The sequence below is a fragment of the Mixophyes fleayi genome, chromosome 3, assembly GCF_038048845.1.
Source record: "Mixophyes fleayi isolate aMixFle1 chromosome 3, aMixFle1.hap1, whole genome shotgun sequence".
Classification (NCBI taxonomy): Eukaryota; Metazoa; Chordata; class Amphibia; order Anura; family Limnodynastidae; genus Mixophyes; species Mixophyes fleayi.
In genome coordinates, this window is record NC_134404.1 from 175,132,363 (window position 1) to 175,148,720 (window position 16,358).

Below are 16,358 nucleotides of genomic sequence, written 5' to 3' on the forward strand. Positions count from 1 at the left end.
CAATATTCACATCATAATGTATCTTAAGAAATGTGTGGATTTGATTATGAGCGGAAAAATGCAACTGTTGCGTGCTCTTTTCAAACATAGAGTTCCAATGTGTTCCGATTTCTATCAGGACGTAAGTGTTTGAAAGAAAGTGGAGCTGTGATGTAAGAAGACAGGCCCTGGGAGTAAGTACAGTACCGTAGTAGAATGCATTTGCATATAGGGTGCACCTTTATTATGCTCTCCCCTGAGCAGAAACAGAAGAAGTGTGTTTTTTTTTTACATTTATGTTGTTCGCTCTTCATTATGTAAAACAAGTATCACTTACAATGTGCACACTTTCCAGCTGTTGCAATAAAGGTGAAAATAGCCATGTGACCCTCTGCACAGCAAGGAACTCCCCTGAAAATGCTCCCCCTCCATTCCTTTATCTATTTTCAATAATTGTGCTCCACATAAAAAGGGGGGAATTTAATGAATAATATTTTTTTTTAGAACTAATGGTATAATATTGAAATATTGATTTGGGAGGGGGCAGTTTACATTACGATCCTCATATCTCAAAATTTATTTCAGGGAAATCACCATATAAGTCACTAGTTTTCTAAAACCTCCAAAAGAAAATCACTGGGCATAGAGGTAACCCAATTGAAATGAATGAAAGGCCACCTACCTACCAGGGGCTTTCTGTTATCGGTTTATATCTAGATCCCAAGTTACATTGTATTTACAATTGTGAGATCCAAGTTAACTTGTCCAATAATTGGCTCAACCAGCCATCAATCAACATTGTACATTTAGTATCACTAATTCTTTTTATGTGCATGCCCTTTCTCTCTCTCTCTCTCTCTCTCTCTCTCTCTCTCTCTCTCTCTCTCATTTCTATGCATTAAAATCGATTGAATATACCATATATGTAAGTTGATCTGTTACCTTTGTTTTTTATTAAAGTAAGTCACATTGTTTATTCATTGTTTATTCACTGGGCTTGTGTTCTCAATCACTAGTAATTTCTGCACCTCTCCTATCTTTGGTTGCAAGTTGATTTAATATTTAGAAATGTACAATCAAACATTTCTCGTAAAAGTAGACATAATAATGATGATGGCATAAGTCTCAGAATTGTTTTTATGCTGTACCTACTACATACACCACCCTTTTAAACAAGATAATTCCCTTAACCGTTCATTCACACATATATATATATATATATATATATTTTATTTTATTTTATTTTTTAAAGTAGAAAAATAAGTGATTGGCCGATCTAGTTTCTTAAGGGGGAAATAAAAAAAGAAATACATTTACTTAATAAAACATTAGCTTAAGTTTGAATAACGCTGTACAGCCAACATGTTAGCTTTGGAGTTTCATTAGTGGACCCTCTGTCCATAATCATCAGAGGGAAGGTTTGATACCATTTGAACAATGGAAACAGTTCACAAATGTGCAAAAAGTTCAGTGTTATACAGTGTTCCAAAAAGAAGTTAATTACAATATGCTGTTTTTTTCGAACCCGCAGGAAATGTTGACATCTGGCTTTCTGGTCACTTAAAACAAGTAACTCTTAAATAGATATATTACATCTAGTGAAGTCATATTTGGTCTTAAGTTAATAAAAATTGCACAACAGATATGACAGTGACATTTTCCAAGATTCTAAAACTATTACTTAATACAGATATCATCACCAGTTATTTATATAGCACCACTAATTCCGCAGTGCTGTACAGAGAACTCACTCACATCAGTCCCTGCCCTATTGGAGCTTTCTCTCACTCACACAGACAGAGAAAGAGACTAATGTCAATTTAATAGCAGCCAATTAACCTACTAGTATGTTTATGGACTGTGGTAGGAAACTGGAGCACCCGGAGAAAACAAACGCAAACACGGGAAGAACATACAAACTCCACACAGATAAGGCCATAGGCGGGAATCGAACTCATGACCCCAGTCTGTGAGGCAGAGGTGCTAACCACTTAGCCACCATGCAGATATAGATTAGTTTTACGAAATATAAATGAGACCATTTATTAACATTCAAAGTAACAAATTTTAACACAGAGAAAAACTGTCTGAATGAAGGGTAATTTATCCAGTATAGGAATCTTGTTTTTATCCCATTTATTGAGGACAGATATAGTGTCATAGTAAAATGCAATGAAATGGCGATTAAAGATACAGCCATATAGAATTATTAAAAATTACACTTTATGTATATATACATATATATATATATATATATATATATATATATATATATACATATATTTATATATTGTAACAAAGGGAGACATTTATCTGACAAGATGCAGGGAAAGCATACAAGTAGAATAAAACATGGGTGCAGTTTTGCACCTAGATTGAGATTAAACCAGGTAAAAACTTATGTGTAGTTTAAGGTTGGTTAACTTACATGATTTGGAGGCTCCTTCCTCTCAGCAAACAGACAGGGTGTGTCTGTTAGTGCAAACAGAGCCAGTGATGGGAGTGTCCTTTTAAAGAGAAGGTGGGTGTGTCACCTGCCCATCAAGCTAAAGCTGGGGGAGGAGTATCATGCATAAAAGCTTGTTTGTGTCATTGTCACTGAGACCAACGTTGGGGAAGCTGGCTGGTCGGTCTTGAGAGAGATTGTCTATGTCTAGCTAGCGTTTAGGGTGTCCACATCTGCTGTGAAATTCATATGGTGTCAAATACAATTTAAACCATCCTGACAATAAAGCTGCATAAAAAGAAGAAGTTGTCTGCGTGTGCTTCAGCAGTAGAGGGCTCTTGCCACAATATATATATATATATATATATATATATATATATATATATATATATATATAAATATATATAGTTAAAGTGTAATTTCTAATACATTTATATGATTATATATGATTATAATAAAGAGATAATTTGATATTTCTTAATAGTTGTCAATGTTCATAATACATACGATAACATGTTTTATACAACATTCACCTCTCCACTGCCTCTCCCCATTCTGTATTCCTGGAGATTATGCCAGTTTCAAGGGCTTTGAGAGTTCTCTGTATGTAAACCGGAGACTGTTACTTATGACATTCTGTTCAGAGGAGTTAGGCAGGTCAAGTGATGTCTCTGTAATGGCTGAAAACACTTGCAGCAAGAATGGGAAATTGTTGCAAAAAAAAATCATACAGAACATTTGAGAAATACCTATTTAGCAATATCCATATCCATATGTTCATGAACAGTTTTTCCATATTTTTAAATATATTTTTAATGCAAGTTAATAATAATATATGTCCTACTGCAAAGGTTATTCTATTTGGAATCTTTTTTGTGTATCTATTTGCTTATCTTTTAAATGAAAGTGGAACATTCTTAAGGATTATGACATCAGATAGACATATGGAACATGGACACAAACATTATAGAACTATCTTAATGAATGAACATCGAAGCAATAGACCACAAATAAAATGTATCTGTTTCTGGTGAGTAGTTGCAGATTAAATATAGAAAATAGCTAAAGGGCAGAGTTTCCCAAACCCAGCCCCCAGGGAGCCCTAACAGTGCAGGTTTTCCAGTTCACATGTGAAATAATTATACTATCTGTGGATCTTTTACATGTCAGTAATAAGTACACCTGTGCTCCAGCAAGGAGATATGGAAAACAAGCACTGTTAGGGTTCACTGAGGACTGGATTTGGGAAATACTGGATCAGGGTAAATAATTTGGGAGAGCGCAGACAAAAAGATGACCAGCAGTTTCCACCCATAATCAGTAGTGACTCAGAGCAAAGACATTTCTATCCGCTAGACTCTAGCTTATGAGAAAGAGACAGAGATATAGAGAGAGATAAATAGCAAATAACCAATACCCTTCCTGCCATTTATAGCTAGTGACATTTTTATCACAAAAAGACTTTGGTGTTGGAATTCTGCTTTGGACATGAACATGCATGATATATTCATCAAGCAATAATGCTTTCATAATATAATCACTTAATTTCATAAACCATGAACAAACTTTGTTAAGACATATCAAAGACAAATAACCATAAAGGGTTGTAATTTACAAACCATGAAACATAAAGGCACTTGGTGTAGTTCTCTAACTATATTTACTATGTGTGTGGAGTTTATATGTTTTGGTGAGGTGCCCCAGTCTGGTACTAGTAGGGTAATTGGATTCTCACAGAATTGACCTTAGTGTGTTTATATGGTAGGGAATTCAAGCTGTAAGCTCCAAAGGGACAGGGACTGTTGTGAATGATTCAATATTATCTGAAAAGCACTGCATAATATGGTAGTACTATACAAATAAAAGCTAATAAATATGTGTGTTTGCAAACCTCCATCCTGAATTGGTAAACATCCCACCTCACCTGACTGAAAACTACCACCTCCTTAATCATTTACTTATTCTTTACTGCTATGAACTATAATTCATGTATACCCACTGGCGTTGCTTCTCATGCATTTTACTAGCATTGTTAACTCTAGTACAATGCATGTAAGTGGGCCTGAAGATTAAACCCATTTTTGTAATGGAACCTTACTCACTCTTGTTTTTATTAGCGTTCACATTAGCGTTTGCATTCTTGGGCAACTTGTTTTATCCAAATGTGTTTGCTGCAATAAAATCATTCAGGAAGTCTACAGTGACATCCAGTGATCCCGAAATTCTAGTTAAAAACTAGAAAGAACTGTGTTTGGCATTCATATTGACTGCCATTTTTACTAGCGGTAAACATGCACTTTGCTTAATTGCGAGCTGGAGCGCAGTTGCAACAAAACAGAAGCTATATGTTTCTACTGGTTAGATTTCTTCACTAAGTGTACTGCATACAAAGTGAGATTAATAATATCTGTGAGATCATTGTAATATTGTGGAATTTCTGTTCTCTGGTTACATCCTTCCTCCTGAAAATTCTCAACTCAGTAGATTTGTGAATAATATTTCATATGGTTATTATATATATTTTAATAAATATTTTTACATTTTATTTGAGCCATTCCATAAAGATGAATCTAATGATATATACTGTTGCTATAACAACTTTAACTATCTGATGTTAATGATATCTGATTTGGCTATATTTATTAGAATGGGATGTTTTAGTACATCACTGGACACTGGCCTCTTTGTTTTCAATTCTCTATTTGTGGTACTATCCTTGGACTGGCTGACCTGCTCTTTAATTTTCAGTACTTTCCACGTGGAAAGCCTGAAAATGTTTTTTATTTTACTGACAGCATGTAACGTGCTGTAAGAAATTATAGTGCAATATACTGCTTAATTTAGGAATTTTTATACTTGTCCCTACTACTTGAGTAATCTCTTCTGAAAAAATGTTGCATGAGATATGGGATCTTTCAGTGCCCAGTAAACTTCTCACTTGTGATGTTCACATCACTCAATTATTTTGTAAGTGGGGTTTTAATGTTCTATTTTAGCTTTCAATCATATTAAATACTCACACATGAAATGCAGACTCACAGAAATGTTTCCAAGGGGAACTTGAATCTCACAAGTAATATTGTCTAAAATATAATAAGAAAGCTTTTTAAAACAAAAACAAAAACTACAGGACCACACAGAACCACCACCATGCTGATTTGGACATATGCCTGTTAGCGTTCTGTAAAATCTGCACATTTGTACTGTGCATGCTCAGAAAACAATCTGCATGCATATGCGCACATGTCTACAGCCTTGGCAAAAAGTTTTGAGAATGACACAAATATTATTTTTCACAAAGTCTACTGCCTCAGTTTTTATGATGGCAATTTGAATATACTCCAGAATGTCATGAAGAGTGATCAGATGAATTGCAATTAATTTCATAGTCCCTCTTTGCCATGACAATGAACTTTACCCCAAAAACAAAATTTCCACTGCATTTCAGGCCTGCCACAAAAGGACCAGCTGACATCAGGTCAGTGATTCTCTCGGTAACACAGGTGAGATTGTTGACGAGGACAAAGCTGGAGATCACTCTGTCATGCTGATTGAGTTAGAATAGTTGTGAAGAAGGCTTTAGGGCAACCAAGAACATCCAGCAACCGCCAGGACCGTCTCCTAAAGTTGATTCACCTGCGGGATCCGGGGCACCATCAGTGGAGAACTTGTTCAGTAATGGCAGCAGGCAGGTGTGAGTGCATCTGCACACATAGTGAGGCTAAGACTTTTGGAGGATGTCTGGTGTCAAGAAGGCCAGCAAAAAAACCACTTCTCTCTAGGAAAAAACATCAGGGACTGACTGATATTCTGCAAAAGATACAGGGATTGTACTGCTGACGACTGGGATAAAGTCATTTTCTCAGATAACTCTCCTTTCAGATGGTTTGGCGCATCTGGAAAAGCACTTGTCTGGAGAAGGAAAGGTGAGCGCTACCATCAGTCCTGTGTCATGCCAACAGTAAAGCATCCTGAGACCATTCATGTGTGGGGTTGCTTCTTAGCCAAGGCATTGGGCTCACTCACAATTTTGCCTAAGAACACAGCCATGAATAAAGAATGGTACCAAAACATCCTCCAAAAGCAACTTCTCCCAACCATCCAAGAAAGAGTTTGATGACGAACAATGCCTTTTCCAGCATGATGGAGCACCTTGCTATAAGGCAAAAGTGATAACTAAGTGGCTCAGGGATCAAAACATCGACATTTTGGGTCCATGGCCAGGAAACTCCCCAGACCTTAATCCCATTGAGAACTTGTGGTCAATCCTCAAGAGGCAGGTGGACAAACAAAATCCCACAAATTCTGACAAACTCCAAGCATGGATTAGGCGGGAATGGGCGGCCATCAGTCAGTATGTGGCCCAGAAGTTGAATGACAGCATGCCAGGGCGAAATGCAGAGGTCTTCAAAAAGAAGGGTCAACACTGCAAATATTGACTCTTTGCATAAACTTAATGTATTGTCAATAAAAGCCTTTGACACTTATGAAATTCTTGTAATTTTACTTCAGTATACCACTGAAGCAGCAAACTTTGTGAAAACCAATACTTGTGTCATTCTCAAAACTTTTGCCCATGACTGTACCACTTGCATCTACGTTCAACTGGAAAGGTGGAATGGGGATGGAAGAGGCATCTAACATAGGCCACGTACAGTAAGGGCATGTTCGTTCAAATGTAGCTGAGGCAGTCCTGCATGAAGACACTTATATGTCTGTCAGGAGCTGTGTCTTTTGCACCTACTATGCTGCTGGTGCTAATACACAATGATGATGATGATGATAGTCACCAGCACTAGCTAATCGCTTCTGATTGGCTGATTATGAATTCACCTCTGAAGCTGATAGGTGCTTTTTGAATTTATTATAGTATTTTGTGGACATATTTCAAAAATATTTTTTTTGCTACTTTCAGTCATGTGTGAGAAGAAATATTATATCTGCTTTGTTATATCAAACCTAATGTAGAATGTCATTTTTACTATAAAAACAAATATTAACAAACTTTGCTTGTGCTTATGACTTGGTTGTGTGCGTATGTGGGGTATGCCTTACGTAAATCTGGCATAAACCTGGCGTATATAATACAGGTTTATGCCAGACCCATCTTGCGTTGAATACAACTCTGCATATGGAAGTATATAAACTATTTTTTGGGAGGCTTTTTCGAGCATAGATTAGCTTCCAACTCAGCATCAGGCCCTTTAGCATTACATTTATTGCGCAATCCATCATGTTCAAGAAGTAGCAATTAATCAAGCCATCCTTTTGTGGATGCTCTACACATATTAAAATGTTATGTGGCATGAAAATCCTGTGTTTGCCTATTTTTCTTTACCTTTCACATTTGTAGGTAGATTAATATTATATTTGGTGGTGGTTTGAAACTGCTGCACAATGCCACAAACGTCTAGCAGTTTAGTGCTCCAAATTGTTACATTTACTATGGGGTGGTATGAAACTGGAATGTGAAACGGTGGTTTAGTCATAAACGCCAAGCGGCCAGAAAAAAGGCATTTTTTTAAGACCTGCTTCTGGTAGGCTAGATAGCTTAAACATGCGCTATCTTACCATTCATAACATAACAACGGGCACTATTGGCTTATTGGGGCAATCATTATTATGCACACGTGCATGCTGGAACTTGTAGTGGCATATGTGTGCAGTATATGTGTGCAGTATAAATGTTCCCTCTTCGTGAAATTATTAGAGTGTTGCTCCCATCAGAAATAATTATTGGGCCAGCTAGCAGTTAAATATTATTGTCCGCTTAATATAATTATACATTCATATTGCCCCCATAAAATAATAATGTAACTGCCGGAAAACACGCAGATAACCTGTGGTTGCTTCAAACTGTTCTTTAGTAAATCTACCCCTTGGAATCCGTCTGGTGAAATCCTGTGTGCATTTTGACTAATCTAATACATCAATGTTTATTAATTAATTCCAATAAAACAATATGCAGAGTGAACAGTACAATTTAATATGGTTCACATAATGCATTACTTAGTTGTTTCCAGTAAAAAATGCATATCTAGGGTATCTATGAAGAACCTTAATGTAACAGGCTCCTGAAATGTACATGTTACAAGTAGGTCAATGACATTAGTGAAACTAAGAAGAGGATTTTTATTTTGTTACTAAAGCAACAGCAATTTATTGTGTAATAATTACATGTATAGAAGTTCTTTGGCAACATTGTAACAGAAGAAGCGTTTCAAATGTAAATGTTTTAAATGTATTGGGACTTGCATGCTTCATTGTACATGTATGTGCGTGTAAAATGTGTTTACTTAGTCAAACTGAAAGGTCTATTAGGCGTGTTTTGCCAAAGACTAAAAGTGTTCCATGCAATGCATAAACATAAGTCAAGATAAATGAAGATATGAAGCTCCCTTCATACTGATAAGAGGTTCACATTTTTTGTAGTCACTGCAGTGGTGCAAATATAAACACACCATCACATATCTGACCATGAGAAGTGCCAACCCATGAGAATATTTTTTGCAGCAGTATTATAACATATCACTGAAGACCATCAATTTTTACTGAAAAATTGATGTGCATTGTATACATGTGGAGTAACTCAGAAAGTAGTAACACCATGTTTTTGAAGCCCTCTTATCCCGTCATAAATAGGAGGGCTGGCAAACTTTAGCCCGGGGGCAAAACTCGACTCAGCAGACTATTAGCAACATTGTAAAAAAAATAAAAAAAAATGCAGGTGGCTCAGTGACCTAGCCAATGGTAGCCCACTATGGGACCAGCCGAGGGGGCAGATGCCCCTTGCCCACCAGCCCAGCCTGCCCCTGCAATCATAGGAAAGTCCTCAGGGTGTCTGCAGTACCTCTGGATTTAGTTAGGTGTTGCAGCTTTTAGTCTCACAGTGTTGTAGGGATGTTTTTGCTACGGTGAATGGGATGCAGTAAGTTTTATAAAATTTTCAAACTCTACATTTTAGTGAAAGTTGAATATAAAATGGGTTTATCTCCATACTGCTTCCAGTTACAATTCTATTATACATAATAAGTAATCAGGACTCAAGATTCTATTCCCTCTCTCTAATTCAGGATTGATAATAAAGACCCTTATTTGCTTCCACTAGCTTTTTTCTCATCAAAAACTTGTGCAAATGAGCCCTGGGTACTTTCAAGTCAGGGTAGATATATGGATCCAACCCTCTCTTACTGCTAAGTCAGGTATAGATCAGTGAAAAACACCTTCCATCTTAACTGACACTGGCCCACACTGCCATATTGAACTCTTTCTACCTATCAAAGCCATCAACACAGCCAGAGTTTATGAGACACAATGAAAAATGTCAAACGAGTGAGGTATTCTACAAAATGTAAAGTCACTTTTATTTCCAGTTTAGTAACAGAAACATCAAGTTGCACAGGCATTCTGGTTTATTCAATAACTTTCCGTCCAGCAGTCATATATTACGCTGGAGTGCAGGCATTCTTTAAATAATCTTAGAACACACAAGTTCAAGGTTGATTTGTGTGAGGAATAAGCATTTTTTCATTTAGTTTACATGCATTTATACTGAGCTTATATAAAAAGAAATAAAGTTCTTCTGAGTGTGCTGCTTTCCAAAACTTTGATGTGTTTTGTTTTTCAGGGCAAATTATGACATCAACATCTAAAGGCATCTTCCGACCATTTCTAGTTATCTGCATCGTGCTGATTTGCTTCATGGTATGTTTATTGATATATGTGAAACCAACAAACAACTGGATATCCAGTCCCATAGAATCCGCTAATTCAGTGCTTAAAATGAAGAATTTTTTCTCCACCAAAAGGGATTATTATAATGATACCATCATTCTGATTTGGGTATGGCCTTTTGGACAGACATTTGAACTTAAATCCTGCCAAACTCTTTTTAATATCCATGGCTGCCATTTAACTACTGACCGAACGCTGTATAATAAATCGCACGCAGTTCTGATACATCACAGAGACATCAGCTGGGACCTAACTAACCTGCCAGTGCAAATGAGGCCACCATTCCAGAAATGGATTTGGATGAACCTTGAATCTCCAACCCACACACCACAAAAAAGTGGCATTGAACATTTATTTAATCTTACATTGACCTACAGACGAGACTCGGACATCCAGGTGCCTTATGGCTTTATGGTCATAAGCACAAAACCCTTTGAATTTGAAGTGCCAAGCAAAGACAAGCTGGTCTGTTGGGTTGTAAGCAATTGGAATCCAGATCATGTTAGAGTAAAATATTATAATGAACTCAACAAATACATTGAAATTCTAACATATGGCCAAGCGTTTGGTGAATACTTGAATGATAAAAGCTTAATTCCAACCATCTCTACTTGTAAATTTTACTTGTCCTTTGAAAATTCTATCCACAAAGACTATATAACTGAAAAACTGTACAATGCACTACTGGCGGGATCTGTGCCCATTGTCCTGGGGCCTCCAAGAGAAAACTATGAGAACTACATACCAGCTGATTCTTTTATTCACGTGGAAGATTTTCTCTCTCCTAGAGAGTTGGCAGATTATCTGTTATTGCTAGACAAGGATACAGAGCGGTACCTGGCATACTTTAACTGGAGGAGGCACTACTCCGTGAACTTGTCCCATTTCTGGGAATCTCATGCTTGCCTTGCATGTGACCATGTTAAAAGACATCAGGAATATAAATCTGTCTATAATTTGGAGAAGTGGTTTTGGAACTAAGCCACCACGTTTATGTTTGAGCACTTTCTGGAAAGACATTACAACGGTTCCTTGCATCAAGATTAAACTTTAGTGCTTTGTCTCACTGTTTACTGCTCTCTTAAATGCATAATTAAGCATTAACTTTGTCAAACATAAACCACATCTTTCAGCTTTAGAATCCACATTCCTTGACACTCCACATGTAGCAGCCGTTTGTGCGCACAGAGAGATTTATTTACCGTGAACTTTAATCAGTTTTTTAATGCATCTTCTTATGAAGTTTCCGTGTTATGTAGCGGTCTGGAATCATCATGTGATTGTCTATATGCAGACTAAATCAAGCTGCAAATTATAATGCCAGATATCAGATGGAGTTAAACATTTTATTAAATATGTCTACCATAGAGGCTTAAGAACAAAGACATTTACAGGGTGAGAAATAAAAAAAAAGAACAGTATTATTTCTTAGGTTTTCTGTTTCAATCAAGTGCAGTTTTCAACGTGATATGTCATGTTCACCTAGGATCAGCTGGGGCTGCAAGTAACACTTTTAAGCCATTTTCTCACCCTATAAACAATCTCACAATGTGGTTCCATTTTTAGAAGTTTCACTTTTACGATCATATTGATCAAATGTGATGCTACATTTGTTTATTTTTGAGTCACATGTTTTTTTTCAATATTTTTTTAAAGAAACAAGGAATGATGTTTATTTTCCTATAAGTAAGTATAACACCATCACAGTCTGTGTATTATTTGTGGGGTTAAAAAGAAAATCTATTTTTCAGTCTTTGGGGTAGCTGGTGGGTGACTGGCTTTCATTGAAGAAATGTAGGTTTATGAAAATACTGATGACCAATGGTAATGACTCCATAACAGGAGGTACACTGGAAAAATATGACTACTTATAGAAGACACTGTTATTTTTGCAAGCAGAGTTATTTTGTGATCTAAAATAGTTGCACTTGTTGGCACAGATCCTAACACGCTGTCCATAAAAACCTAAGTAATTGATATGAAACATGAAATAATTATTCATTTGGTAAAGGAAATAATTGATAAATAGAATTAACAAATGCCAATATGTTACTATAAATAAAGTTAATAGCTAGATTACAAATTGCCATGATCTATATGAAAGGCTATTTCACAAAATATAGGGATGGAAACATGCTATATATATATATATATATATATATATATATATATATATATATATATATATATATATATATATATATGTGTGTGTGTGTATTTATATGAAATCATATAAAGATGTTTCTAGTTTAGCTGACAGGCTTCTATCTGGATATCTGAAAGTAAAGTGCCAATACTACTTTGCACAAATGTACCCATTTCTAATTGTATGAGCGTGATATTCGGGCCAAGCAAGCACTGTCTGTACGGATGTAGATATGATGGAAAGAGACTGAAAAGCACAGTTCTAGCCACAATATGACCAATGTTCAAACATAAAAGCAGCACATGTAATAAAGACATTTGATACAGATCATCCCAAATGTCCTCATTAAGCTAAACTGATCAGTATTTTAGAAGTTGAAAGTCTCCCTAAAGTGTCAGTAGGCAAGATTTAGAAATTATGTTCTTTCTGCATTTTCAGGTGGGTCTGCACACCTGCAGTACTAAGAGCATCCTCCTGTTATAGGGGCAGTTTGAGATGCACTTGGATGATAAATAAGAGCACTTGTGCAGATAAAGAGGCAGTGCATATCAGCATTTTATATGGTTCTGTAAGTATAGTAAAACCTAAAGATAACGGATGTGTCCACCTAGCTGTACATTTTCCTGACTCCCATATAATTTGTGCCTTACTTTCTCTATTGTGCTAATCTCTTGCTTTTGAGTCTTGTAATTTGCTGCCCCAGCTGTCAGTCGGCTAAGACAATTAAACAACAGTAAGGAAGGGAGTGCTGCTGATGGCTGTACAATGGAGAATGTTATCAAAGGAGGCTTAGCTGGAAGTAATAGAAATATACAGCAGGATTGGCATCCTCTATACCATACTTTTGTGCCATTGTCTTCATAGCAATGGAATGGTCCATCTTTTTTTTTTCTTTGTTTTTTACTTTCAGAATGCATCTTGACACTTAACCCCTTCTTTAATAAACAGGTTATCTTTTTGTGGAAAATGTTAATTAATGGCCAAAGTTCCATTTTAAGCAGCCTTGCCATCAAATTAAACTGTATTTCCTTACTAATACCCTTCATGGTGCAGCTATAATCTAATGTGTAAACATCCTACAAGCTGAGCTCTACAGGGACACTTTCAAGTGTTAGAAACATTAGGTGGAGCTTTAGCTTGTATTCTGTTTAGTTACTAAAAAATAAATGAGCCAGTTAGTTTACAGTATAAATGGTCAATTTTTCTATACTTACTGTATATTATGGACATCTGTTGTACTTGACTTCACTCAGAATATATTATTGAAGACTTCATATAGGCAAATATAAATAGTAGGGTTAAAACACTAGCTGACACAGCTCGCCATATGTTTCTTTACAACCAAATTAGTTTTATTTCTTCATATGACTCCACAGTTATTCAATTCAAAACTACAGTCATTAGAGTATATCGTAAAACACTGAAATATTTCACAATTACAGGATTGTGTATATCCGAACTAACTATGCTTTGACATTATGTAAGATATCTATGGTCTGATATGTACTTTCCCTTAGGAAAAGTAGGAACGATTTACATGTACTGCAAATATATTGGATAATGTTCACAATATGTGTATTAAGTACCAAAATTCAACAACTTTTGCCCCTTGTGCATTTGTCAGTTTGTCACATACATATTTACATCTTATAAGACACTCACCTGTTTGTGTTAATAACTTTAGAAATTTGGCACATTTCATATTTGTTATATGACTGCAAAATGGATACTGTGAACAGCAATGGAAAATGTGTAATTTGTAATGCACTTTAACGTGAAAGCATTAGATTAATATTTATATTACCACATGTACCAGGTACATGTTAAAAATACTGCTAAACATAATGTGAAAATGATTTTTGTCTGTGATTTGTATTGTTGGTTATGGACTTGGATGCTGTTTTCATTTAAATATACTGTGTTATGACTAAAGAGTTTTGCTAAGAACTGTTACATAATATGACACCCAATAAATCTTTAAAAACAATGTTACATCTTAAAAAGGAAAAATATGCAATATGTTCTAATGGGGAACCAAACATTCCAACATCTCTGAAAGATGCCTTATGGAAATTTATAATGCATAACAAATCAAAGGTTTTTAGTATATATTGTGTTTTTGTGTAAGTCTTGTTTTGTTTTGTTTTTTTGTTTGTTTTTTTACTTTCTTTTTATCATAGAACTGTATGCTTTTAAGAAATTCAAACATACATATTTACATGTGTGATAGTTAAATATGACATTCCTGCGGATACACTTTTTTAAAGTGAATTTTACACCTTATTCAAAACCATTTTCCCACTTCTAACAAATCTGTTATACTATTTGTAAGTTAACCACTTCATGACTGATTTTTATCTTTTTGTTTTACTTTTAAGTTATTAATACGACTACCAATATTTACCACAAAATGTTCATTATTATATGTACATTATACAAGGTCTGACACAGTTATAAGGTTCAGGCTCAAAGACCTGCATTTTAGTTTTATGTTTGCTGTTCATGCTGTACTGTCATTGCACATGTGTACACTGTACAATGGGGGATAGAGATGAGAGTTAGACAACATATTTAAGGTTGACTTTCATTCTTTGGGACAATCACACATTTTTACATTTTTGTATGATGAGATACTAATGTGGAATGCATGAATGTCACACACAGTGACTATATAAAATAATTTATTTTATTATTTTATATTCTATTTAACAGCTTTTTTCATTGGTGAGATATTCGGTAGTCTTTGTAGAGTGTCTGGTGAATTTCACCTATACACGTATACTATTAGTTCTAGTATTATCTGGTACCAGAAAGAGCTTACATGTAAGTTGCTCCGAGATCAAGACTACACTTGGTTCCCATGATCAGAAGGAAACCCTGTGATATCATACTAATATTAACGACTTTCCTAGCAAGCACTAAATGTGTAATACTGGGATGACTCCCACATCTTCAATTCACATTGAGATCTGTCATCAGGCAATTGGAAATAGGCAGGAAGTCTTACCAACCTCTTGATTCTGATAGCTGACAGCCCAAGACCATTAATCATGTCCTGTCCACTTATCTAGAATAAAAGGCACATAATCATCTTGTAGTTATATACAAAAGATCATATAAAAGATAGATGAATGAACATCCATTGAAAGTAACTGCCCACTATTTGAAGCTCTGTTTCCCCTTGTTTTAACGTACAGCTACAGTTCCAGAATCAAAGTAGGACTCGTCAGTGCTTCTGTGACTTTCAAAGGTCAGCACATACGAAGAGGTAAGCAGGCACTATGAAGGAATAAACATAGTGACTTCCTCCCCTTCACCTCTGATATCTCTCAGTGCCAGGACAATACTTCTACTAAAGCAGGAAATTAATTATTTCTCTCTACCCGATGTTTGTCCAATGACCTTCTGTTCACCACTGCTGGACACGAGGGAAAAATAATAAATAGTTACTGTTTTTGCTGAAACTTCAGGGAAAATGATCAGAAATTAGTTAAATTGTGCAGCTAATTTGGTTTAGTTCTTCATAGATCAAGAGAGGAGGGGGCGGGGATACTTAAATTCGATATTCTAATCATCCTTAATATCAAGACTATTGGAAATCACTGTAATAAAATAAAATAAAATGTCCCAACTGTTTAATCTATCAAGCAGCAATATTTAGCAATTTCCACCTATTTAGAAAGGTAAATTCACCAGCAATGTTTAAGAAATCAATCTCTCAGCTTTTTCCATTCCTTTCAATGAGTTTCCAGTGTCTGTGCTACATATAGAACCCCCATTGAATGAATGAATGAATACATCAAAATGGATTAGATAAGTTCCATCTACCTTCCTTAAGCTGTCGTTGAATTCCAAATGCTCCAGGAATTATTTTTTTGTGTTTGCTTGTGCCTGGAGTCCACAGGAAAATTAATTGTTTTTTTATCACATAGAGATTCAGAAATCTTTAATTGTGTTGTTATTACTGTGACTATGTTGAATATTGAAAGCTCCACTGCAATCACATTAATTAAATACTAGTAAGATTTAAATATTGAGCATAAAGAATTAACC

General features: G+C 35.6%; 1 protein-coding gene across 7 annotated transcripts in view; it reads left to right on the forward strand.

Moving 5' to 3' along the window:
* The window catches only part of FUT9 (fucosyltransferase 9), a 236,462-nt gene that overhangs the window by 161,670 nt on the left and 58,434 nt on the right, over positions 1-16,358 (forward strand). For 5 of the 7 annotated variants that reach the window (XM_075202796.1, XM_075202795.1, XM_075202800.1 and 2 more), the window contains one exon: positions 10,053-13,787. The exons of the other annotated variants lie outside the window; for them this stretch is intronic. In XM_075202796.1, the coding sequence (XP_075058897.1) occupies positions 10,061-11,140 (1,080 nt within the window). In that variant the 5' untranslated portion in view covers positions 10,053-10,060 and the 3' untranslated portion in view covers positions 11,141-13,787. Of the gene's footprint in view, positions 1-10,052; positions 13,788-16,358 lie in introns of those variants that run through there. 7 annotated transcript variants of the gene reach the window in all.